A 25,734-nucleotide genomic window follows, 5' to 3' on the forward strand; every position below is an offset into this window, starting at 1 on the left:
GAACAAATAGGATATAAAATATAGTCTTATAAGAACCCAGTCAGAATCAGAATTAGAATAAATTAGTCCAACAGTCCCTGTACAGTTCTTGAATTATTTTGGTCAAAATGACTTTCAATCTATAATAACTCATAATCAACAGGTTGGCTATTTTCCTTGTTTCTTACTGCCACTGCTCTATATTCTCTTGCACAATATCTCAAGTTGCCATTTAATGGATTTGATCTGCTTGGGTAGCTGAACTCAGGATCTCTCCCTCAACGAGGCTACAGAGCAAATTCATGCAACAGTTTGTGGCAGCCTTCTGTACCTCTTCCAATTCTGAAACTGTGTGAGTTTAGAAGGGACCTTCCTGAGCCCGGCCTTTGCTGCTGCCTCTGCTTCTCCAGTCACTCTCACTATGAGAATGGGCAGAAAGGCAAGCCAGACCTGAGCAGCAACAGACACTCCAGAACCACCATACACTCTTATGTAGCCATTTATATTCTTTTCTTTTTAATCATCCCCAATATCCAACATTCTGGTTACCAGATGAATCTGAAGCTGCAGGTGCACCAATTGTGAAGAAGCTCAACCCTAATCTGAAACAAAACTAAAAACAAGTCCTCTGGAAAATGATCCACCAACCTTTCTGTGGGAAGAAGAGTCTTCTCTAACACTTTGGCTTAAGAGAATAGCTGGAGATGAAGAAGGAAAGTTGACTGGCCAGTCCTCTGAAACTCGCTGGTTATCAGTGGCCCTGAGAGGATCCCCCAAAAGAGTGCTGCGATTCCTTATCAGCTTAATTAAAAGCAGTAACAACAACAAGATTTACATTCACAGGGCATCATCCCAAGATTCACCTATGTGTCCTCAGTTCTCATGACTGCTTCCACCAAGTTAGAGAATAAGGGCAACAAGGAGGTGACGTTCAGGCCTTTATGAGAGCTGCTGGTCATAGTCCACACTCAGTGACTCAGTCCCTGGAAAATGGGTTCAGTGCATGGGGGCAGGGCCACTGGCTGGTTTAGCAGCTTGTCCATTATGCTGATTTTAGCTTCTTGCTTCTCAATGTCCTCATATGGAGTCCAGGATAAATCATGCTGTAGTTTATAGGCACCAAGGAAGTCATGTGGACAACTTGCTCCCCATTCCTAGAGAAGGCAAAGGAGTTTGTTCTGAACAGAGTAGGATGTAAACAAACAGTGTTTTTCCTATGTATGCCACATATTTCTTTTTGGCTTTTTGCTTCAGACTAGTCAGAAGCATCCTTGGAAGGTGGTCACACTATACATCAGATCCCTCTCTTCAGAGAAAATCAACGAAATAATTTAACATATTCACAATGGGGCTGTAATTCATACGTCTCGTTGCTAGATGGGTTTGAACCACCAGTGGTGGTACAAGCATGACTATCCCACTGGGTGTCATGGGACAGTCACAAATGTACTACCCGCGGTTCAAGCCAGCAGGAACATGTTAAAACATACCTGCATTTTTTTAGAGTTATGTCTAGCTTACACCACCCTCAATTTTCTAGGAAACCATTTAACAATCTACATGGCTATTTTCATATACATATGCCAAGAATTTCTCAAAGATGGGAGTAGATTTTTGGGGCAAAGAATAAATGTCCTCACCTTTGGAGAAATAATGGAAAAGTATCGCTGGCCACTCTCCCGTTGATAAAGATAATAAATATTGCCAGGTTTTTTCACCATGTTACAAGCTATGTGGTGCAAGTCAGCATCTCTGTGGGCATCCTCCAGAACCTGCGAACCACAAGGGTGTAACACATAAAGGAATGGAAGTAACAGCCCTCGTACTGGGGATCATCCCAATGAGAACTTGGAAACTGTTCAATGCTTAGGATCTTGCTCCCTGACAGCAATCGATCATTACCAGGATCCAGATGATTCTGAAGAAATAAAAATTAGATGAATGCTACTATGCTGAAAAATGCTTTTAGAAAAATTGTATTTCAAAGTGTTGAACATCACTGGCTTGGGTGATTCTTAAGTTTCTTTTTTTTTTTCCCTATGCTAAGTATATTTCTTTTACGAATGAAAACATTTTTTTCCTTAAAAGGTTTTATCTTATTGAACTTTCTCCTGGAAAAACAAACAAACACCCCTCATATTTCCCAGCACTCTGGCAGGCTGAGGCAATTAGCAACTTAGCAAAATGCTGTCTCAAAATTTTAAAAATTTTGAAAGGGCTGAGGTCATAAATTTGATTCCCAGTGTGGAGGAAAACAAAAACAGAAACTTATACTTAACCTCCATTACAATTTAGATGCTGCTTGTCCCCCAAAGGGTCATGTCCTGGGAGTTTGGAGTTCGAGCACCCCTGTGTGATGATGTGAAAGCTAAAGCTAAAGGAGATGTGTGGCCTAGTGGGAAGCCCTTCGCTCACTGGGGGCACTGCCCTTGGGAGGGAATACTGTTCTCCTAGTGGGAGTTCTTGGGATAGGAGAGCCTCAGCATGAGCAAGAGCATGTTGTTACAAAAACTTGACCTCTCTCTGGCTTTCGGCGTGGAGGTGTGATCTCTCCTCCTACACGTGTGCCTGCTATTAACTACATGCAGAAACGCAGGCTCTCCCCAGAGCTGATCATACCAGCATCATGCCCTTGAACCTCTAAAACTGTGAGCTAAATAAACCTTTTCTTTATAAAGTTAGCCTGCCTCAGGCATTTCATCACAGGAACAAAAGAGACTAATATAACCTCTTAGGTTCACTCCTATTTTATTTAAAACCTTTACATTTCTAGAAGGTACTGAATACAAATAAGCTATAATGTTTATAAGCAAGTTTGGCCGATTCTGTGAACTAAAGGAAGAAAATGAAAGCCTACCTGAAAGTTTTTCCTTACCTTTCTGGCTTGTTCTTGCAAATGTTGGACTTGTTCAGCTATGACTGACAACTTGCTGGTAGCATTTGCTCGGATGAATTCATCCGCCTACAAGTGAAAGAAAACCAAACTGGGGTGAAAAAGGATAAGACTTCTATGATGTTCTTATTTAGATTCAACGTGGAGAATAATATCAACATCTTTACTGACACCTTAAGTATTCTTCCCAGTCTCACTACTGCCATGGGAATTTCTACTCACTCCAAGGCCCAGGTCAAAATTTGTGAGAAGCCCACACTGACATGACCTCATACCACAGAATTATGTCCTCCTCCTTGTCTAATTCCCTTACTTTCCACCCTTTTCACTCTGAATTCTAGTCAAATTAAACTTGTTTAGTCCTCCACCATGCCCTGTTCTCTCTTGCTACCAAATATATTGAATATGCCCTCCCCTCCACCTAATACATTATTCCCTTGTTCTCTGCCTAACTCCATGCATTTCTCAGATCTCTCTTTCGTTTTCTCATGTTTAAACACTTCTAAAATCAAGGATGGGTCTTACAATGAAAATTAGAAGATACAAATGGTAGCAAGGTTTCACATTTATTAAAAGTAGGGGAGGGGCCGGGTCCGGAGTTCGACCCCCAGCACCAAAAAAAACAAAGAAAAGATTTGATTTTTCACTTAAGGTGAGGAGCTCTCCTACTTCAAACTGTTCATTTTACAGATAAAACTGAGCCCTGAGAGAAATTGCCTGAAGCTAATGTCAAACGTGGCACTAAGATTTATGTGTCCAAATGTCCAGAGCATTTTCTGTAATTTTTCATTTCCTCTTTATTTTACCAATTTAGGCAATCAATGTCTAACCTCTCGTTTTAGGAAGACTGTGTTCGATCAATGAGGACACAGTACAAAATTGCAGAGTCCTCTCCCTCCTAGACGTTTTAAATTCTACAAGCTCCATGTAATAGATAAAGCTCTTCTGAGAAGCAGCTTAAAATGAGTGGACTACACATCCGGAAAATTTTTAGTTAGAGTGATTTTCATGTGTAATTGCAAACCCTTCCGTACTGCCTACCTCACAGGGTTGTCCTAAGGTGCAAATGAAATAACAAATATGGAAAGCGTTATGCAGTTCCCCGCGAACGTAGACAGCTAATCGCTTCCCCAGCCCAGCCGCGCCCGCTCACCTTCTGGACCTGCTCTGCGAGCGCCACGAGGTCCAGCGGGTCCCCGACCCGGTGGGTGTGATAGGGGCTCACCAGGGCCAAGCCGCCGGGGGTCGGCGTGCGCTCCAGCAGGGCTCCTGCGACACACAGCGGAAACACAGGCCGTGAGCTCCCCCCTCGGCCTCCCGCGCAGCCCCCGAGGCTAAGCAGCTCGACGGCGGCTTCTTGACCCCGGCCGACCTCCGCCCCGCATACCTCCCTGACCAGCCTCTGCTGGAACTCCTCGACTTTCCACACCTCCCTCTGCCTGCCCGGGGACCTCAGCACAGTCCATAGCAGCGCCTGGCCCCGGGCCGTGCCGGCCAGAAGAGCGTGCGTACAAAACTGGTGGGCGGGGCTTCCGTGTTCCCAAGCCAATGGGCGCCAGAGCAACCCAACCAGCCTGCGTTTTGAGTCTCGGTTCCAGCGGACGCACAGGGTCCTACTGAGGAGCGGAGTCCGGATTGGTTGAAAGGAAAGAGGCGGGGCAAGCCTCCTGGGCCTGCACCGCCCCGAGTGGGAGGTGGGTTTCCCCTCCGGAGCAGGGTTTCGCCGGGTGAGCGAGCGGTCCTGTTAGGTCTGCGGAGGCGATGGCGGCGCGTGTGTGGAGGCTGCTGACCACACTGCTGGCGGCCGCGGACGCCGCCGCCCAGACTGAGATCGAGTCGGAGGCCGGGTGGGACATGGCGGCGCCCGACCTGCTCTTCGCCGAGGGGACGGCGGCCTACGCGCGCGGGGACTGGGCCGGGGTGGTGCTGAGTATGGAGCGTGCGCTGCGCTCGCGGGCCGCCCTGCGCGCCCTCCGCCTGCGCTGCCGCACCCAGTGTGCCGCGGACCTGCCGTGGGAGCTGGATCCCGGCTCGGCCCCGAGCCTTCCCGCGGACCCGGGCGCCGCCGCGCTGCACGACCTGCGCTTCTTCGGGGGCCTGTTGCGCCGAGCCGCCTGCCTGCGCCGCTGCCTCGGGCCGCCGGCCCCCCACGCGCTCAGTGAGGAGCTGGAGCTGGAGTTCCGCAAGCGGAGCCCCTACAACTACCTGCAGGTCGCCTACTTCAAGGTGCAGATCTGCCCGGAGCCGGGCCGTCGGGGTCCTTCGGAGACAGTGCTTGCCGTCGACCCGGGGGACTGAGAGGGTAGCAGGGAAAAGTCTGCAGAGAGGGAGGGTGTCTGGGGAGCTCTCGGACGCAGGGAGAGCAGGGTATCTGGCTGGAGACCTGCCCGGCTGGTCCGGTAGGGCAGTTGCTAGCTCCAAGGACTCGGCCTGAGGTTAGTTAGGGTCCCGGCCAAGAAAAACTTGATCTTTTGTTCCCCGGAGACCTCCTAGAGAGAAGTAAAGCGGTGGGTTGGGTCTCCCATTCTGATTTCAATGTAAGTGTCCAAGTGAGAAGCTAGAGGCTCTCTACAGATCTTCCTTCCGGTTCATTCTCTAGTGATGCTTTTCCTGCTGCAGAGTCCAGCAGCACTGTTTCAGACGTGGGATTGCCACGTCGCCGGCAGGGGCTGCCTTGCTCCTCCCTGTGGGGACCCTTTGGCTAGTCAGTTTCCAAAGAAAATGAGTGTTTTTAGGAATGCCACTGTGCCGTAAGTCCAAGTGTACAAATAGATTTGGACCGCCTTGGCTTGTGTGGTGATGGTAGTGGCCAGCTTGTATTTCCACGGCACTGTTTTAGGCACTTTGTGTTTATTAACTCATTTACCCAGACTCTCGCGGCGTCTTGTGAGGTGGACGCCACACTATCAGTACCATTTTATTTAAGGGGGCAAAAAAAGGAGCCGTGCTGGGTATCTGTTATGTCCATGGTTTAACAGACCTTCAGTTCGACCTAAAGAGAGACTTTGAGTCTCTTGGGGATCCCAGATTTCCACCCCTGCAAGAGCATTCTGCTTGTACCGTTCCCCACCATTTCTCCTGGTAACTTTGGAAGAGTACTGGCTTTTTTTTTTTTTTTTTTTTTGGTACAGAACAACTGTGCTATGGCTTTGGTCTTATCACTTAACAGCGCCACTTAAAATTCTTTGACTGACATTTATTGAATCCTACATACCAGTCCTTACACAGGTGATTAAATGCTTACTCTTGTTTCTTTCTTTGTTGCTAAGAATCGCTGTAGTGTAGATAGGACTGGGAACACAAAGGAAGGAGGATCCAGCTTCATCTCCCAGATATTAGGCTTGAGAAAAGAGGTGACTGCATGTCTGTCCTAACAACATACTGCTTGGGAGACAAAGGGTGGCCATTCCAGAAGGAGGGAAAGTGGAACCCAAGCAGGAAAGGAGTCTGTTAGCTGTGACTGGGTTACTGGGTTGTGTGTGGAGAACAGCAGGAGAGGAGACTAGAAAGTCTAGCAGGGCCAGATTCGGAAGAGAATTCAACAGGATTCAGGCAGCTCATCATCCAAATTGGGTTTGATGGTGCTATTTCTGGATGCCATAGAATAAGCCTGGGAGGGAGAAAGCAGTAGCAGCAAAAACAATTAGAATTAGGAAACCTGTGCCTCTCTCCATCTGAGAGAAGGAAATTAGGTGCCTACTGCCTCGGGGGTAACAGTTTGGGGAAAGAGGAAGGGAGGGAAGAATTTAGAAAGGAGCAGTATTGAAAGTTAAGGGAGAGTAAATCCATAAAAGGACAGATGAGAGAATTTCTAATTCTACAGTTAGAAACTAAGGGTCAGAGATAATTTACCTTGAATCACCGAGCCATGCAAATCCTTTAGTGTGCTTTTACTAGTACTGATGATAAAATAAAATAAAAATTCTTAGCACATCAAGTATACCAGCTCTGATTTATTGAGCACTTTCTTTGTTGAGCGAGGCACCCTGTGTTCAAAGCCACATGTCTGTCATCTCTTTGAACCCCTCCACAATCCCATGAGACAGGCAGTGAGTGCTACCTCCAGGTAACAGACTAGGGAACTGAATTGGAGGGCAGATATAAATCACAGAAAGTGGGCCATTAAACCTAGATGTGTTGCTAGTCTATCCAACACCAGAGCACATTGGATCTTTGGTGATTTATTTTGGGTCCTATATATGAAGCTATATTATTTTGATATACTGGAGTCTATTGCTGTGGATGAGCATTATTGTAGCCTGTAGCACATTTTCCCCCTTAGATTTCCTTTGATTGACATTTATTTTAACTTCTTGAGCCCTGGGCTTTGAGTCAGAAAATATATCTGGCTTTTGTAAAGGACCTTGAAATTTTTCAGCCATCCACCTTTGCCCTGAATGTGTCAAAAACTCTTGATTGTATTTTATGCAGGAAAGAAGTTTTCTAGGAAAATTCTTAGCGCAGTTTATTTGTCATCTGCTCTTCCTTACTCCTGAATCCTTGAAGCTTTAAACTTTCTTCAACTTAGTAACTACCTTTAAATGTTAAGACTCTATTACCTGTGTAGCTAGTCTTCATAGCTCCCCCTAAAATATGCCCTTTGTTTGAAGGTAGAACTTTGCACCACTAAAGCATTTTACTTTCTGTAATTTGGGTAGGCCTTAAGGCTGACTGGGGAAAGAGCTGCAGAGGTGCAAGCTCCTACTGGCCCAGCTTGTGGTTCCATTACTAGTGTGTTTGCTGGGGCTGCCAGTGCCTAGGCAAACTGACTGAAAGCTCAGAAAGGCTTAGGGAGGCTGGGATTTCCCATTTATCACGGACTGCATGTGTGGATGCAAGCCTTCCAAGTTTGGATGTAAGAGTGATATTCTGTGCTCCGTCCTTAGATAAACAAGCTGGAGAAAGCTGTAGCTGCAGCACACACCTTCTTTGTGGGTAATCCTGAACACATGGAGATGCAGCAGAACCTGGACTACTACCAAACTATGTCCGGAGTGAAGGAGGCCGACTTCAAGGATCTTGAGGCCAAACCCCACATGGTGAAAAAGACTTTGTCCCCTTCTCTCTCTCTCTTTTTAAAGTGACATTTACTAGGATTGTTTTCTGATGACAGAAGTAGTAAATGTTCATAGTACACCGTTAAAAAATATAGCGAAGTATGAAGCAAAGTAATCATTGATAATACTCCCCTCTGAAGAAGACTAGTAATTGATATTTTGCCCTGTTTTTTTAAGTCTTCCATAATCTAATTTCTTAAGTCTAATTTGGTGTTACATTGTACATTTATTTTTCATCATCCTTTGACCTAACATTCTTATGTTCTCTTACATTTTAGTAGTTTACAAATAGGAAAATTAGGCTGGGGGCGTGTGGAGCTCAGTGGTAGAGCACATGCTTAGCATGCACAAGGCCCTGGGTCCAGTCCAACACCAAAGGAAAAAAAGAGAATATTAGAAACACTACCGGAATCAAAATGACACATATTCCATCCCCACCATGGGGTTAGGAAATTACATCCCCAGTGCCAGAATGACTTTTCAAAGTTTGTTGTGGGGCTGGGGATGATGCTCAGTAACAGAGTGCTTGCCTAGCATGTGTGAGGCCTTAGGTTGAATCCTCACTACCTACAGAAAACTACAGAAAAATTATAATGAACTCATATAAATCTTTCATCCAGATTAAAAGTTAAATGTTTGTAAATTTCAAGAGGAACATGTAGAGCCCAGTTACAAAAGATGTTCATGAGCCAGGTGTAGTTGCACACACCTATAATCCCCTCCGGAGGCTGAGGCAGGAGGATCTCAGATTTGAACTCAGCCTGGGCTACATAGGGAGTTCAAGGCTGGCCTGAATGACTGCCAGACCCTGTGTCAAAAACCAAAACAAATGGCCTTTATTATGTAGCAGTCACCCAAGTCACCCCTTTCCATCCACAACTGAGGAGTAAGAATTTGGACCCAGGTGATGATGGCTGAGGGCTAGGCTCGGGAGTTCCCCTATAGCATGAGTTTGAGTGCTCCTTCCTCCCAGTAGCATGAGTTCCGGCTAGGAGTTCGACTATACTCAGAAGAGCAGCCGCAGGAAGCTGTGCTCCACCTGGAGTTGGCACTACAGGAGTACTTTGTGGCTGACGAAGAGTGCCGTGCCCTCTGCGAGGGGCCCTATGACTATGATGGCTACAACTACCTAGACTACAATGCTGACCTTTTCCAGGCCATCACAGGTGCGTGCAGCTCTGCATCCACCTCTGGGCTAAAAGCCTCCCAGGCTAAAAGCTTATTTTGATGATACCTACAAAGCAACTGCAGCCTCATTCCTTCCTAAATTCCTAAGTCTGAGAATCTGGCTGAAAATTGTTTCCACTTGAACTTGTCCATCATAATCAGAATTTGAACCCTGAAAGTGTGACTTTCTAGTCATTTCTCATCTTGGATGCCTTTCAGATCATTATGTCCAGGTCCTCAGTTGTAAGCAGAACTGTGTCACCGAGCTGGCTTCTCACCCAAGTAGAGAAAAGCCCTTTGAAGACTTCTTCCCATCACATTACAATTATCTACAGTTTGCCTACTACAACAGTAAGGCTTGCTTTCTTTCCTTTCTCTTTGCTACCTTAACTTAGAAGCTAAGTCAGAGCCGGGCATGTTGGTACAACCCTGTGGTCACAGCACTCGGGGAGACCGAGGCAGGAGGATTGCAAGTTTGAGCACAGCCTGATCACTTAAGCAGCTTAGTGAAACCCTATTTCAAAATAAAAAGCAAAAAAGGGGCTAGGGATGTAATTTAGTCAGAGGCTCTGGGTTCAATCCCCGGTACTGCAAAACAATTAAAAATAAAACAAAAAATGCAAAGCCAGACAGGTAGGGTTACAGACACTGTACCTCCTTAACATGTCTGGCTCTTCTCTGGGCTTTGGAATTCTAGGACTTCTATCTCATCCCATCACGTCTGTAACATAAATTTGCATTTGAATTAAAGTAATAGCAAAAGTAAAGGGCCTGGGGATTTAGCTCAGTGGTTTCGAGGCCTGCTGCACAAGTGCAAGCGCAAGGACCTGAGTTCAATCCCCGGTACCAAAAAAAAAAGTAAGGGTGTGCTGCTGTTTAAACCGGCTTACAGGACGTTTTCAGCCATCCTGCCTAGTACAGCACCAGTGCTCTTGGGGTCTTGTCAGTATCCAGACAAGCAGGGACGGGGATGTAGCTCAGTGGCACCTCACCTGCCTCAAAAACGCAAGGTCCTGAGTTCAATCCCCGGTACCAAAAAAAAAAAATCCAGACAATCAACAAATCAGCAGGTCTTTACCGAGTGAGTCCTGCTGTGCCCTGAGTGTTACAGCCTATTCAGAAATACACAGTGTCAGTAGTTTGAATCAAGGAGACCAACACAAACAAGAACTGTTCTGCCAAAGAGCACTATGTGCCTTTGTAATCTTCCCTCTGAGAATCCGTGGGAAAAAAGGTAAGACGTGAGCATCTGAAATTGGTCTAATGATTGGGTATATTGAGGCAAGATATTACCAGGTATTTTAATTATTTGTGAATTTTCAAAGAGATGGGCACGCAGAGGAGTCTTAATTCTTTCCTTTTTTGATGATAGACAGCATTGAGGCTATGAGACACCTGAAAATCAATTACCTAGTCTCTGTATTATGTTACTTCTCCCCTCAAGTCAGGCCATTGTATTTGGTAGCAAGGGAGCACCACATTGACCTGCTGTGCCTCGAGCTTCACTGAGACTGAATGGTAAGTGGTTTTTGATACCCAGGATTAGACCTTTTCCTCTCAGCCATTTTTTTCTTGCTTTGCAGTTGGGAATTATACACAAGCTATTGAATGTGCCAAGACCTACCTCCTCTTCTTTCCTGATGACGAGGTGATGAGCCAGAATCTGGCCTACTATGCAGCTCTGCTTGGAGGAGAGCAGACCAGCTCCATTGGCCCCCGTGAGGTGAGATTTGCTTCAGTGAGTGTGGCTACCAGCTGATCCCAACTAGAGGACAGAAGAGTGGGGCACCAGAGGGACACAGGGCTCATGCTTGTCTCGTCACTCAGAGGATGGGGCACAGCGTGTGTGGGCAACATGCCAAAGCCACACAGCTTCATCTGGACCCAGTGCATGTTCTCTGACTGTGCACAGAAAGCAGAACTGTAAAGCCACTGCTCTGCCCCTCTTGGCACCCCCTTTTCAACATTTGATGCCATTTGGCTGGGGTCCATTACTGTTTCCTTCATGCTAGATTTATATTTCCACTCATTGGTTTTCCATCTCTTTTTTTTCCTCTGCATCCTGCCTCTCTTTGCTCTTGTCCTGTTCTCTCTCAGCTCTCAACATTATTCCTATCTCAGTCTAAAACAAGGACAGGGCCGGGGATTTAGCTCAGTGGTTCCAGTGCCTGCCTCGCAAGCGCAAGGTCCCAAATTCAATCCCCGGTACCAAAAAAAAAAAGAAAGATAAAACAAGGACAAAAATCCACATACCACAAAGACTACTTCTCTGAAGTAAAAACCCAGGTTCCTCTTTCCTAGCTGTGGATCCTGAGTATCCAGTGGAAATACACTGCCAGTCTCTCCCATGTCATCTGCTTTCTTGTAATTTTCCTCTCTGACCACTAGATGGTGACCACCTGGTTCTGAGATGGCTCTTGCGGTCTCTTTGTCTTGCTTAACATACACACGTACATATACATATACATATACATATACATATACACATACACATACACGGTTTTTTTTCTCCTCTGTGGTCATATTAGTGAGTCTGGGACAAAGAGAGATGATAACCCATGTGGCCAGTCTACCATTGTTAGCTAGAGTTCTCCTCCTGGAAAGAAGATAGTTAGCGTTTGTTGAGGTCCTGTCCAGATCCAAGCCCTGTTCTGAGTGGCCTCAGTCCATCATCTTATTTAATCAGTGCAGCTGCCACTGTAAAGATGAGGGCCTGTAGATGAGGTAGCTTGTTCAGTGGCCTATGGCTGGCTCACAGTGACTGGAATCTGTTCTTGCTTTATCCCCAGTGCTGGCATGGTTCCTGATACACATCACTGGCACTCAGTAAACCAGGATTGAGTGAACATGGCACAGAGGTGGAGTTCACTCCCTAGTAGTCTCATTGAATTGCGGGAGAGGGTTAAATGAGATAGCACATGTGGCTTGGTGTCTAGCACTGGGTGAAGGAGGCAAATAATTTAAATTCCTAGAGGAGACTATTTCCATCTTCTTTGGTAATTGCAGTAGCTGACAGGAGTACTTTTAAGACTTTCCTCTTTAAACTGCCCCATCTTTTATTTCACCTGATGACGTCTTCTTTATCTCTTCCTTCCTTCTGCTGCTGCTTGGAGACTAGCAGGTCACCTAGGGAAACATGTGACCCTGGAAGGGACTTAGTTTCCCTGCCCTGGGTAAGCACACATGAGAGGCCAGAGTGCCAGGCCCAGCAGTTCTGCAGCTCTCAGTCCCCAGAGAGGGATAGGTCTGAGGGGAGGCAGGTGGCAGAGTAGAAAGCACATGGGCCTGAGGACCAGAAAGACTTGGGTGTGATTGTAGGTCTCTGCTCCCCTACTTCCTCTGATACCCCCTTAAACAAGGGGCACTTCCCCTCTGCTCTTCAGTTTCTTCACCTGTAAAATGAGGATGACACCCCAGGGGTGGTTCTAAAGATTGAATGAATAACAGTTGCCTGGCACCTGGGTTCCCAGCCTGACATAGCTTCCTACAGATATCAAGGGGGAATTCTGCTCCTATGCAGCATCTTTCCACATACCCTGAAGGTCACCAAATTTTCTTTTCTAGAGAATAGTGGAGTTGGGGAAGGGGAAGAAGGAGGCTTTTTCCTCCAAGGGCAGCCTGGTTATGCCACTTTTAGAAGTATCGCTTGTGCTGGGCAGGAAGAGCCCTTGAGCACAGAAGAGAGGCTTTTGTCTAAACTGGGGAGCAGACCTATCATGATGGTGGGAAGGAGACCTCAGCCACACGGGGAAGGAAGGCCATCCCAGGGCGTTGTGGCAGGGCCAGGCTGCAGGGAACTCCTCCTCATCTTCTCAGAGCGCCCAGGAGTACCGCCGGCGCAGCCTGCTGGAGAAGGAACTGCTTTTCTTCGCTTATGATGTTTTTGGAATCCCCTTCGTGGATCCGGTGAGCCAGAGTGGGAGTTGGAGAAGGAAAGGGAGGAGGCTCTGAGGGGTCAGGGAGTCGTGCACAAGTGTGGGATGTGTGGACCTTGAGGATGAGCAATAGCAAGGAAGATGAAGCGGGACCCTGGGCAGCGAGGTGCAGCCTAGGTTCCCAGAGCTCCCACCTCATCTCCTACAGGGAGCGAGCGGTGAGACAGATTGCCACTGGAGGCCCCATCTCATGCCTTGAGACCTGGAAGATACCCTGTTACTCTGTCTGCTTTCAGGACACGTGGACTCCAGAAGAGGTGATCCCCAAGAGACTGCAAGAGAAACAGAAGTGAGGCCCTTGAAGAAACTGCATGATTGGATCGGTGTGACGAAGCGCTTGAGGCTTCCTGCGCCCAGGCAGATGGGAACTCCTGGCCACGGGTGGGCAGGTCCAGTCTGGGAAGTTGGGGTGGGAGCACAGGGCCCGCCCCAGCCCAGTCCTCAGAGCCGCTGTGCTTACAGGTCCGAACGGGAAACCGCCGTGCGCATCTCCAAGGAGATCGGCAACCTCATGAAGGAGATCGAGACCCTGGTGGAAGAGAAGACCAAGGAGTCACTGGATGTGAGCAGGCTGACCCGGGAAGGTGAGAGGACGGAGCATGGGGCACATCAGGCGGCCATATCTGCTAGGCAGTGCGCAGCTCACTGAGAGCCGCCCCCAGTGCACGCGTTGGGTGTTAGGACTCACTTTGCCTCTGCAGCCATCCTAACTCACCGAAGGGACTTTTGCCTGAGTCTAGGCCTTTAGCCAGGGAAGACTCCTGTGTGTTTACTTTAGTAAGCAGGGATAGCCCAGACTTCTACTGTCCCTTACTCCAACCTCTTTTCTCTTAACTCTCTTAACTCTTAACTCTGTTACTAGGATTCAGAATCGTCCAGCCTCCTGGCTCCTCTTCCCTCCCCTGCCCATGCCTCCAGTCCAGAGAAGGCCTCGAGATGGCTCCATTCTGCTCTTTCTCACCTCTCCTGCCTTCTTCCTTTTCCATTGCCTTGGGCTTCCTCCTGTCTGCACCCATCTCTCCTAGTCCCATCTGTCCTTGCCCCTTCTCACTCACAGGTGCCAGGCTCATCTTCTGGATACTGGGACCCTGAGTCCATCCTCCTGCCTCTTACCTCTTCCCCTGCTTACTCTTTCTCTGCATCAAGCAGGACTTCTCGTTGTTCCTGAGCTTCCCCTCAGCCCACACATTCTTGTTCCTGCTTGTCTCTCTTAATACTCTTCCCACCGTCTGTGCCCATGAAGCACCTCAGATGTACCTTACAAAGCCTCTGTCGCCTCTCTTCTTTAAACTTCTGGGAGCGTTGCAGTCTGCTTGTGCTGGGCATTGTGTGATGGGGGAAAGGAAAGGTGCTGTCTTCAGGTGTTAACCCATCACCGTACTACCTTGGGCTCACTGACCCTCGAGGCCTAGTTAGGGTGGAATCAGGTCTCTAAAATGTCCCCAGTACAGAGACACCAAAGAACCCTAAGGAAAAATGATGACCTTTGCCCTGCCATTGCTTAAATTGACAATGGTGAATCTAACAAAATTATAGTGTGAAAAAGAATGTGTCCATCATTTCTTTGTTTTCAGAGGGCTTTGTTATTTCTCTTGCTTCTCATAACTTCCTGAATGGTGGGTTAAGCAGACTGTTAAAATCTTTATTTTACATAAATGACGACTTTGATGTTGATATGTTGATGACGACTGTACAGTGGTAGCCAGAGCTGGGGATGTAGCTCAGTGGCCCCACGCCTGGCTGGCAAGCACAAGGTCCTGAGTTCGATCCCCGATACTGGAAAAAAATGGTAGCCAGCATTTTTGAGCATTTACTGTAAGTCAAATACTATCCTAAATTTTTAACTTGCCTTATTTATTGTTAACATGAAACTTACAACTAGATGTTTGAAAGATGAGAACAGCTTAATTAATTAAATATAATCAATCTCAAAGAGATTGAGTAACTTGGCTCAGGTCATGCAGCTAATAAGTGGAGGATCCAGGAACCAAACTCAATTCTGATTCCAGAGCACAGATCTTAAGAATGTGTGTAACCTCAGCCATGCACAAAAGCCCAAGAGCCAGCAGCTATTTAGTGGCGAAACAAGGACCAGGACTTGGGTCTCATCTTTAACTCCAAGTTCTATCCTTTGGACCACCTTCCCTGTGGAAGTGACTGAGCTGGAGAGTTCTCCAGAGAATAGGAAACAACCAGAACTTTGATTCCTGACAAGCAGGTGATGAAGGGAGCTGCTGCAGAACTTAGCCAGCCTTTTTGCTTTGCAGGAGGGCCCCTGCTATACGACAGCATCAGTCTTACCATGAACTCTAAAGTCTTGAACGGCTCCCAGCGGGTGGTGATGGATGGCGTGATCTCTGACACTGAGTGCCAGGAGCTGCAGAGACTGACCAATGTAAGAAGGTGCAGAGGGCCTCCTTTCAAAGGCCTCTTAGAAATTGAGTCTGTGCCTGCCCTCTGCTGCCCACAGCTGCCCACCTCTTCTCAGGCCCTCAGCTGCCGGGCTGACTTCATCTTGTCTTTGGACCTTGTAGGCAGCAGCAACTTCAGGAGATGGCTACCGAGGCCAGACCTCCCCACATACTCCCAACGAGAAGTTCTATGGCGTCACTGTCTTCAAAGCCCTCAAGGTAAAAATAAGTTCTGGGCATTCAAAAGTGTGAGAAGGGGGTTGTCTGATTCTCTGAGGGCAGAGGAAAGGGGAATCTCAGGTTTGGGGGAAGAATTGGGGACTGTGGTAGAAAAAGAAGAGGCATCTTATTGCTGACGTTCCAGTTGCCGTGGAGTGAGAATGTTGAATGAGGTTAACTTGAATCCTGGCTGTTAGACCAAGTATGATAAAATTAGGTGAGCAAGACAAGCTGATCCCCAGAGCTGTGGGATGCTATCTGAAGAATGGTGCATCCCAGTCAGGATGCACAGGTTATTCATGATGAGAAGAACAAGCAGGGGGAAAGAGTATGTCGGGGTGTCAGATGTGGGGAGCAGCAAGGCTGCATCTTCACAGGGGCTTGGGAGATGCTTGAGGTATGGGGTCTCATATCTGTGTCCGTAGTAGCCCACGAAGGTTATTAAGGGGAGTAATGATCCATCTCCTTGGCAGCTGGGGCAGGAAGGGAAAGTTCCTCTGCAGAGCGCCCGTCTGTACTACAATGTGACCGAGAAGGTGCGGCGCGTCATGGAGTCCTACTTCCGCCTGGACACACCCCTCTACTTCTCCTACTCCCACCTGGTGTGCCGCACTGCGATCGAAGGTGAGCCTCGTCACCCCTGTAGCCTCTTCTGAGCACGCTCTGCCCACACTGCTGGACCCTGAGGACTCGGAGAGGAATAGGGTGGTGTCCCTTCATCCTGGTTGGGGAACCAGCACATACAGCCTGGTCGCAGCCCGGTGTGTTGAGAGCAACCGTAGCATGGAGGGAGTCACATCGACCTACCTAGGAGTCCGGAAGTCTTCCCTGAGAGGTCGGGCAGTTGACAGGCTGAGTATGTTGGAGTTTCAGAGCTGGTGGGTCTGGTGCAAGCTGGAGGGACCAGCAGACGTCCAGAGATGGAGGTGCTGGGTAGCCCAGGAACTGAGGGAACTAAGAAAGGTTTCGGGTCACGGAGAAGTACGTCCCAGAGTTTGTGGTTTGTGCCTTCAATCAGTCATAAGCTATGTTGCAAGCTCTCTGTTCCTAATTGTTAAGTACCAGGTTTGTGGAAGAGCTATTTACTTTACAAATCAGAGCAAGCGCCAGGTTATTTCTCCTTCCTTCACCTTCTCACAGGGGTGAGGTACACTGAGCTGTAGAAATCGCATGTGGCTTCAGTGGGCTCTGTCACACCATTGCCAACAGAGGACCCCTGGCACTAACATGCCCTTGGTAGGTGGCTTCTCACTCCCCCAGGATGTTTGGTGTTCTGTGAAAATCTAGGCACAGCCAAAGGAATGTGTCACTGAGCCTCAAGATAGGGGAGCACTGGTATAGACGGTGGGAAGCCAGGGTAGGATCATCAGATAGGGAAGGACTCAGCAGGATTTTCATTTTTAAAAGATTAGTTTTGCTGCTGCTCTGTTGAGAGATTTGGTGAATGCAGGCCAAACCCAAGGTGGGGCAGTTGATCAGGAGTGATCTAGAGGGACCAGGATGATGGCTTGATGTTGGGACCCAGCAGCGGAAGTAGAGAGATGCTGTAGGGGAGGTGTTGGAAGAATGGAAGTGGCTGGCTGGACAAATGGGGGCAGTTGGAGAGTCATCTTCCATCCCCATGCCGTGTGTGCATTGAGGCAGGTGCGTCCTGCATCCTAAGCTGGTATGCAGTACATCCTCTTCTGTGTCCTGCCCCCAGTGGCCCCTCTAAAGTTGGCTCCTCCTGTGACTCACGGGACCCTGTACCTGTTGCTCTCCTAACTCCTTTGTTTCACTTCTCTGTGCCTTCCTGTTTTGCAGAGTTTGAGCCACAAACAGGGTTAGGCCACTTGGCCTGGGATCTTCCTCATTGGAGTCCCACAGTCCTGCCTGCTGTACCTTGCTCACCCTGCAGCCTTGTCCTGACCCCTAAGCTGTGACTTGGACAGAGAAACCCCGCCCTCAACCCAGTTCATGATGGTTTCCATAGACTCAAGCACATTGTGGGAAGAATCCACACTCACCCCGTGCCAGTAGAACTGCAGTGTCTCCTGCTTGCCCCAGCACTAATCTGAGTTTCCTTGGCCCCAGAGATGCAGGCTGAGAGGAAAGACAGCAGCCATCCAGTCCATGTGGACAACTGCATCCTGAATGCAGAGACCCTCATGTGCATCAAGGAGCCCCCAGCCTACACCTTCCGGGACTACAGGTGAATGAGTGCAGGTGGCAGGTGTGGGGCAGGAGTCCTGTGCTCGGCCTGTGAGGCTCCTCCGTGCCCTGCACTCTGCCTCTCCAGCTTCAGCCCATGTGCACACAGCCCAGGGCCCACTGTCCCCGGTCCCTACTCCCAGCCTCCGGCAGGGGGAGTGTGACAAGTAGGCCTGTGCAAGTGGACTTGGCACAGAAGCACCCAGAGCACAGCAGATGGACTCCCTGGGCAAGGGTGGGGGTTGGGAGGGCTGCGAGCTGTTCGCAGCTTCAGAGAAGCATTTCGCAAGCTGCTTTGCTATGGAAGGCCACCCTCCCGCTGCTGGTTTCAAGCGCCTGAACGTGAAGGCTCTGGGCAGTGGGAGGAAAGGGGCCATGTTAGGTGTCTCTGCCTTTCCCAGTGCCATCCTTTACCTAAACGGGGACTTCGATGGAGGAAACTTTTATTTCACCGAACTGGACGCCAAGACTGTGACAGTAAGTGTGCCTTTGTTCTTATCCCTGGGGCTGATGTCCCAAGTCCGGTGCATAATAAAACCAGCTGGGCCTCCTTGTGGCCAGTGCCCCTTCCGCATCCCAGGAGGCTTTGAGATACGTCGGCTGTGCCCTAACTGACTGTTATCTCTGGCTTCCGGGAAACCAAGCTGAAGTTTCCCATGGCTTTTCTGTCTTCCCCTGTGTGTCCCACTCACTTTGTCCCCTTCAGGCAGAGGTACAGCCCCAGTGTGGACGGGCTGTGGGATTCTCTTCAGGCACTGAAAACCCACATGGAGTGAAGGCTGTCACCAGGGGACAGCGCTGTGCCATTGCCCTGTGGTTCACCCTGGACCCTCGACACAGTGAGCGCGTAAGAACAGTTGTGCTGCCATCTGTTCTTGGGAGGGTCCTGATTCCACTTCCTCCTTCCCCAAATCCTGCTGCTGGAGGTGTGGTCACGAAAGGAGCGCTGCACTTGAGACTCCTGGGTCCAGCGCTGTCACTGGTCACACTGCCTTCCCTCGGCCTGCCTTACGTGTCAGCGGTGTGCAGGTGGGGTGGGCCCTGAGCAAGGAGCGATGCTGAGTCCTTGGTTCCCTCCTTGGGCACATCTCAGCTGTCTTCCCCAGAGTGCTGGGACTCCTGGGAAAGAGGGGCAGCAGCTGCATTGTTCTTGAGGAACCAGCAGCTGAAGGGGGCCAGGTATCTGGCCCCCAGCCTCTCTGAGTAGGTGGGGTTTGTCCTTGCAGGACAGAGTGCAGGCGGATGATCTGGTGAAGATGCTGTTCAGCCCAGAAGAAGTGGACCTCCCCCTGGAGCAGCCCCTGCACGCCCCAGGGGATGTGCCCCATCCTGGACAGGAGTCTGCCTCAGGCAGTGAGTCAGGGCACAAGGATGAACTATGACAATGCTAGGTCACACATGGGCGAGTGAGTGGGCTGTGGGAAGGAACTGTCCTGCATGCTGGACTGTCCAGCCCCTGAGGGCCATGGACCAGAGGAAAGCCTTGGTCTGCTTCCCAGCCGAGGGGATCCTGCTCATCACCTTCTGCGTGGTGCTACTGTTCTTGGAGCGGATGTGGAAGGATACCACTACCCTGCGGGCCTGGCTGAAGGCTCAGAAACTGGCCCAGAGCCACGGAAGGGCCTGCACAGGCAACTGTGTGTCACCAATAAAGTATTTAAGTGTCTCTGTAGACAACCAAAGAATAAATGACTGGTGATTTCTTGTTTGGTTTGTTGAGAGAGTGGAAATGTGTCCATTCTGCCCCAGCGACTTCCCTTGGTAGAAACTGCTCTGGTCAGGATGTAATGTCCTGTGACACTAGGAGGCCTGGCTAGAACCCAACCCAGCCTCTTCCTGTGCAGCCCCAGTCCGGACATCTAGCCAGGTACCTTGGGGTTGCTGTCTGCATGAGAGGAATCATAGTCCTCATTCTGCCCACCTTCTGGGGCAGCTGTGTGGCCCAGATACAGTGTCAGATGTGATGGCACTTTGTAAACTGTAAACCTCTGAATGAACGGCTGGGATTATCACTAATCATCTTCTGGCAGGGAGTGGCAGTCAGCAGTGCTCTGGCGTGTTGTCCCCGTGGCAGCCACATGCTTTCTGCTCTACTGGCTGTTTTCTAAGCCCCATACCTCAGGGCCGCCCTATGCAGGATGGCACTTCTAGGAGATAGCATGCAACTGGAGATTCAGCTCCTCTGGCCATGTCCCTGGCACTGAGCCCATCACCTACACCATGCTTGAGATGTCATAGGGCAGGAAGTGTAGGAATCTGCACTCTTGAGTAATCATTTAGTCAGTCAACTAAAACACATTGAGCATCAGCTAAGTTCCTGGTGCTGAGAATATAATAGGGAACAAAATAAGCTACCACCTTTTTTGTTGGTACCAAGGATCGAACTCGGGTCCTTGCACTTGCACAGCAGGTGGCAAAACCACTGAGCTATATCCCAGCCCCCAAGCCACCACCTTTATAGAGCTTCTATTTTGTAGGGGAGACAGATAATAAACATAACCCAGAATTTGGTTTAGGCGCGCTCAGCTTGAGTGTGAGCAGCTCATTGATGCCATTCAAAGCAGGAGAGAGAGGAGATAGAAAACAGCTTGGAAGCAAGCGGGGCTGGAGGATGGTGGGACCTGTAGCTGAGAGCCAGAGTCAAGAGAAACGTATGGCCGGGGATTTAGCTCAGTGATTCCACCACCTGCCTCGAAAGCTCAAGGTTCCGAGTTTGATCCCTGGTACCATAAAAAAGACGGCATCCTGAAGTCTGATGGTATCAAGGAGGGAGGGAGTGTGGTGTCACATGGTCCCTGGAGGGTGAGCATGACAAGAACTGAGGATCCGACTTTGGATTCAGCAGCAGGGAGATCCGCAAACACTTCAACAAGAGATGTCTGGGGGGAGTGGCGTGGGTGAAAGATGGATCAGGGAGTTGAGAAGGTGGGTGGGTGGAGAGCAGGTGTGATGATGGGTGTGGAAGTTTTGTTCAGGTATTTGGCACTAAGCACAAGTGGAAAGATGAACTAGAAAGAGACGTGATCATGAAATGATGGTTTTTCAAGTGGGGGGATAGCTTTAAACATTAGTTTGCCATAGGGAATGGCCTAAGCCAGTCACCATTCATTGCTGATCCCGTGTCCTGTCTGGGTGACTTACTGTGCAGAGTAAGACCACATTAAAGGAAAATGCATGAACTTTACCCATGTCCTGAGCAGGGTGACTCTCACTCTCCCACTTGGAGTTGTATGACCTTCAAGTTGTGCAGCCTCCGAGTGTGTTTCTTCACCAGGACAAGGGGATCACAGTCCACACTGCTCGCCACAGCTTAGGGTACTCACAGGGGATGCTCACAAAGCGCCTGGCACACGGTAGACACCCAACATTCCAGAAATCTACATCAGTCTCATTCTGATTTTCTGGAAGTTTCCACATCAAAGCAGATGACCTTTTCAGTCTCAACATATGCTAACCACATAGAGAGAGCAGAGTATGTCTCTTGAGCTCACAAAAGGCCAAATGTTTTCAATAGCAACAAGACCAAGATAAGTGTCTGTAATTAGGCTGGGGCAAGTTGTCCCAGAAGCAGGAGTGATGGCAGGGGCCTGCTGAGATTCAGCCATGATTGCTCACTAGGTCCATGTTTGGAAAGCATATGTAAGGGCATGTCTGTGACAGGAGGAAGTTGGCTTGAGATGGAAGGAGAGAGCCCATGGGAGCAGTAGAGGGGATGAGAGGTGACCTAGCAAACCTAGGGAGATTTGGATGTGACAGCCCTAGGTCTCCATAACCCAAGGCAGTCACAGAGCTCTCAACAGGGCACCTGAGACCTCTGCACAGAGAGCCAAAGGGCATCACTGGGCTGTGTGCTGTGTGCCACAGAAGTGTCCTTGTCCTGGGTTAGGCAGTGGGACCCAAGAGGCTGCTAGAATGGCCTCGAGATGTTTATTGTCACGAAGGAGGCCAATAGGGCACTAAGTGCAGTGAATGGGAATCTGCAGAGTATTATGGGATTTCAGATCAGGGTGCTTAACCATGCCTGGGCGGCCACACTGCTGGCGGTTCTGCCTTCCAGCTATGTGGTCTGTGGTAAGTCCTCTGCCTGGGCCTGTGATTACACGAGAACCTCATTACCCTGGTTTGAGGGTAGTAAGACCAGCACCACTTCTGAGCCTCCAGAGTTCCCATGGTGGCTGCAGAGAATGTGCTGAATTACAACAGAGTGAATCAGACCCACCTAACTGGCAATGGGAGAGGCTGGTGGAAAGGTCTCTGATGTTCCATTAGGAAGGAGGCAAAAGCATTTAATACTCATACCTATCAGTCAGTCATCAACACACTGGCCAACAAGGCACTGTTGCAGAGGATGTGGCAGTGGGTCCTCAGCTGCAGGCAGTCTATGCCACCCAAGATGAGAAGACATGAGCAGGCCACTGTCCTGGGGGGTCTTTGAGAAAGCTTCCATTAGCCGTGGTTCTTTTGGCATCTTATGTGATCCAGCAGCATTTTTCACCTACTGCTTGATCCTGGTAGACTTCCTGGAAACCAGACAGGGAAAATGGTATTAACTCTTTTTCACTTGAGGAACCAGGCTGAGAGAAGCTGAGGGACTTGGTTAATGTTACACAGTTTCTCAGTGGCAGAGGTAAAGCTAGAACCCTCTGCCTAGGGCCGGGGATTTAGCTCAGTGGTTCTGCTGCCTGCCTTGCAAGCGTAAGGACCCAAGTTCAATCCCTGGTACCAAAAAACCAAAAAAACCCCAAGAACCCTCAGCCTCTTGTAACACAAGTAAAAGCATGTTTTAAATCGTAACCGGTGTGACCTCAGGGAAATTTGAGATAGGTCTTATGGAAGGATGGGGTGGGACCCTGGGCCTCCCTGTGCTCTCTGTATGCCTGGCAGTGCCTGGGTTGCATGGGCCACCAGGAGGGGTAGGTACCTGGGATACGGAAGTTATTCTCGGTTAGAGAAAACCACTGTGGAAAAGACATGAAGTCCACAAGGCTTTGAACACTGTAGGAAAACCTTTTTTAGTGCAACAGACTCAAAACCTCAGTAACAAGAAAGGATAAACAAAAGAGCTCCAGAGGAAGAAGTTGGCGTCAGAGGCTCTGGAAGCACAGGATGGAGGAGCAGACAGGCCTCCTGCTGCTTCTGGGACCTCACAGCTGCAAGAGTTTGGCCTTGGGCAGCAGTCTCTTCCTCTCTGGCTCTTAGCTCTCTGAGTTATCAACAGAGGGAGCTGCAGGTGGTCTCTGAGGCTCCGGGTGGCTCTGACACTCCATTTCTATGTGGCCTTTAGGCTCCAGAGATCTGATACCTCACTTGGGCCTCCTGAGGCCGGAGTGACTCTTGGGTCTTCTTTGAAGAGAAGCACTTGCAGAAGGCAGGAGAAGGGACCAAGGCCCAGCTTAGGGAGAGATGGGGCTCATCTTTGGGAACAGCATGCTCCCGGAAGCTGCCAAGTGCAGCTCCCCACCTTCCCCAGATATCACTTACCTTGTTCAACCTTTACAGTTCTGTGAGACAGATGTGTTTAGAGGTAGAGACACTGTGGTGGACTGATGGTCAATTTGGAACACCCAGCTGAATGGTATCAGTGTGGCTCCAGGCATGGAAGACCCACCTGGGGATTGTTGCCAACAGCATAAAAAGAGACCTGGAGGGAAAGATCATAGGCTATTGATTTTCTTGGAAAAGCTTGCCATGGCTGTTTTTCCTGATGTGAACTTAGCTGTTCTCATTGTCAGAGGAACTCTGATCCTTGCTGTTGCCAAGGATGGCTGCTGTTCTCGTCAGGGAAGCTCTGATCTTTTTTTTAACCATCACTTCCTAGCTCCAGTGCAGATCCCTCAGCCTGGTGGCACAGATCCTTCACTCCACCGGCGCAGGCTTTCTAGCTCCCACCACTGGCCTTTGGGCCTTCCCGGTGCAGATCCTCCATATGGAATGAGACTGCCGTGGGCTCTAGGCCTCTGGCTGGATTCGTGGAGGACATTGCCTTGGACTCTAAGCCTTCAGTTGGACTTGTGTGGCCACTGCTGTGGGATCCAGGCTCTCAGCTGGATCCTTTGGGCCTCTGGTGTGTGGACAGATCTCTTGTTCTCCTCTGCTTTTGACTTTTTGAGTGAATATTATAAAATAATATTATAAAATATTTATAAATTATGTTCCTATATTAAATCTATTCCCTTGCAAACCCTGACTACAACAGACACGGAGGCTCCATGATCAGCTCAGGTCATCTATAAGGAGCATCTTATGCCTGCTGCCCCTCCCAATCTGGATCAATGTCTCCCTCGGAAAGCCAAGGAGCTGGCACCACACACATCCCAGAGAAGCCCTTCCTGCTACTCCCCACCGGGTGAGTCCCCCACCCCACCCCAGAGGAGGCTTGTTAGAGGAATTAACACAAGAAGCACCAATCACAGCGTGCTCACATTGTCCCCAGTAGTCTTCAGTTTTCGTCCCCTTCCCTGCTCTGGACTCTAGCAATAGCCTCAGCTCCCCTTGATTCTACTGTCATGTCATTATCTGTGGCAATTTTGGCTGACTTCCCAGCCACCACTCTAGACCCCACTGGCTTTTTGGGACCCACAGGCCACATCAGGAGGCAGGTCTGTGTAGACAGAGACCCACATGGCTCTGACCTTCCTGATAGGATCAGAGGGGCCTGGTGTACAGACCCGAAGGCCAGACAATGCCCACCCCTGGCCCCTCAGAGGGCAGACCACTTCCCCTGCTCTGGACTGGAGCTGCAGGCCATACCAGGGGCCCACTCCCTAGGCGGGCACACAGGGCAACCATTGTCTGTGCGGTGCCTGGCACCCTCTCGTTTGCATAGCCATGTGAAGAATGTAAGGGAGCAGGCTGGGGACTTGTCCTTGTGGAGGGGTACAGGGGCTATGGGGGAGGAAACTGGCTGGAGTCACAGAAGGACCCTGGAGTCCCCCAGTGCAAGCCAGGAAAGGCGAGTGGGCTGCTGGGGATGCAGGGGGTGGCCAGGGTCTTGCAGGAGTGAGAGTAGGGGTGTAACATTCCTCCTGCACCCACTCTGAGCCATGGAGCTGAAGTGGACGTGAGGGGATTGCTAATGAGCTCGAGGAGAGTTAAACATTCCCCTGTTCCGGAGGGCTGAGCTCTAATGCGATAGAAGGGAAAGGCGGGGCTCTAGGAGAGGGCAGCCTGAACCCCAGGAATATGCAGAGGCCACTGCTCCCCCAAGGCTGTTTTGGAGCTGGGGGCCCAGCCCACTGCCCCAGGTCCCAGCAGGAGCTGCTGAACCAGTCAGCAAGGGGATTAATGGGCTGAGCAATCCGCCTTCCTTTAGGCCAATGCCAGAAGCCTGGTGCTGTCTCCCAGCTCCCGGCCAGGTCCCCTGCGGCCTGTAGCCAGCTTTGGCCCAGCCTCAGTGGGGCCCCTCTTCTGACCTCTCAGATCTCAAACACACCCCATAGTACATATTCCTTGGTTTGGCCATCTGGCCTCCTTATTTCTGGTGTACATGGATCCCAGCTCCCCAGAAACCCTCTCCCCAGCACTCAATTCCCAGCCTTGCCTCTCCACATCTGGCCTCAGAGGTTCTCCCTGATGTCTAAATCAAATTTTACCTGCTGCAAGCTGGAATTCCTTTTCCTTTCAGTCCTCAAGGCAGAGGGCAGGGAACCTCAAGGGTCAGATCCCCTTACAGGAGCAAAGTCCATCATCTCAAGAGCTGGTGCTCAGGGTAGGGATGAGAATTTTAGGGGACTTGAGTCAGGCTCCTAAAGGGTAGAAAAGCCTGGAGTAGGCAGGATCACTCTTCCTAGCCCCTCCCTTCTCTATTCTTGGGGTGGGGGTAGGGTGAGGTACCCACCTGGGCCATAAATCCCGCCCCTCACCCCCAGGGGGCTGGGCATGAG

The 25,734-nt window shown here is 49.7% G+C and overlaps 2 protein-coding genes and 1 long non-coding RNA gene across 4 annotated transcripts; 1 reads left to right on the forward strand and 2 right to left on the reverse strand.

Annotated features, from left to right (window-relative positions):
- Positions 1-904: 904 nt before the first annotated feature.
- On the reverse strand, positions 905-4,424 carry CUNH1orf50 (chromosome unknown C1orf50 homolog). Its single transcript, XM_004871827.3, has 5 exons — positions 4,260-4,424; positions 4,026-4,141; positions 2,855-2,941; positions 1,620-1,751; positions 905-1,133 (listed from the first exon to the last, which is right to left on the reverse strand). Exons 1-5 carry the CDS (start codon positions 4,336-4,338, stop codon positions 948-950), a joined length of 600 nt encoding a protein of 199 aa, XP_004871884.1. The 5' UTR covers positions 4,339-4,424; the 3' UTR covers positions 905-947.
- A 109-nt stretch (positions 4,425-4,533) lies between these two features.
- Positions 4,534-19,570, forward strand: P3h1 (prolyl 3-hydroxylase 1). Of its 2 annotated transcripts, XM_004871826.3 has the most exons (15): positions 4,536-5,098; positions 7,759-7,911; positions 8,906-9,095; positions 9,316-9,447; positions 10,680-10,819; positions 12,913-13,002; positions 13,268-13,320; positions 13,494-13,615; positions 15,299-15,426; positions 15,566-15,661; positions 16,135-16,285; positions 17,735-17,852; positions 18,253-18,328; positions 18,558-18,698; positions 19,078-19,570. In XM_004871826.3, exons 1-15 carry the CDS (start codon positions 4,634-4,636, stop codon positions 19,231-19,233), a joined length of 2,211 nt encoding a protein of 736 aa, XP_004871883.1. In that variant the 5' UTR covers positions 4,536-4,633; the 3' UTR covers positions 19,234-19,570. The 2 variants fall into 2 exon arrangements, with proteins under 2 accessions (XP_012923643.1, XP_004871883.1); XM_013068189.3 differs by lacking the exon at positions 18,558-18,698 and having other exon boundaries at positions 4,534-5,098.
- A 52-nt stretch (positions 19,571-19,622) lies between these two features.
- LOC106008433 (uncharacterized) lies at positions 19,623-25,633 on the reverse strand. Its single transcript, XR_001182783.3, has 3 exons — positions 25,444-25,633; positions 23,333-23,492; positions 19,623-22,371 (listed from the first exon to the last, which is right to left on the reverse strand). It is a non-coding gene; the product is annotated as an uncharacterized LOC106008433 (long non-coding RNA).
- Between the last annotated feature and the right edge of the window lie 101 nt (positions 25,634-25,734).

Source organism: Heterocephalus glaber, unplaced genomic scaffold (genome assembly GCF_053883595.1).
Source record: "Heterocephalus glaber isolate CG9 unplaced genomic scaffold, H.glaber_assembly_v1.0 deba00001452, whole genome shotgun sequence".
Taxonomy (NCBI): Eukaryota; Metazoa; Chordata; class Mammalia; order Rodentia; family Bathyergidae; genus Heterocephalus; species Heterocephalus glaber.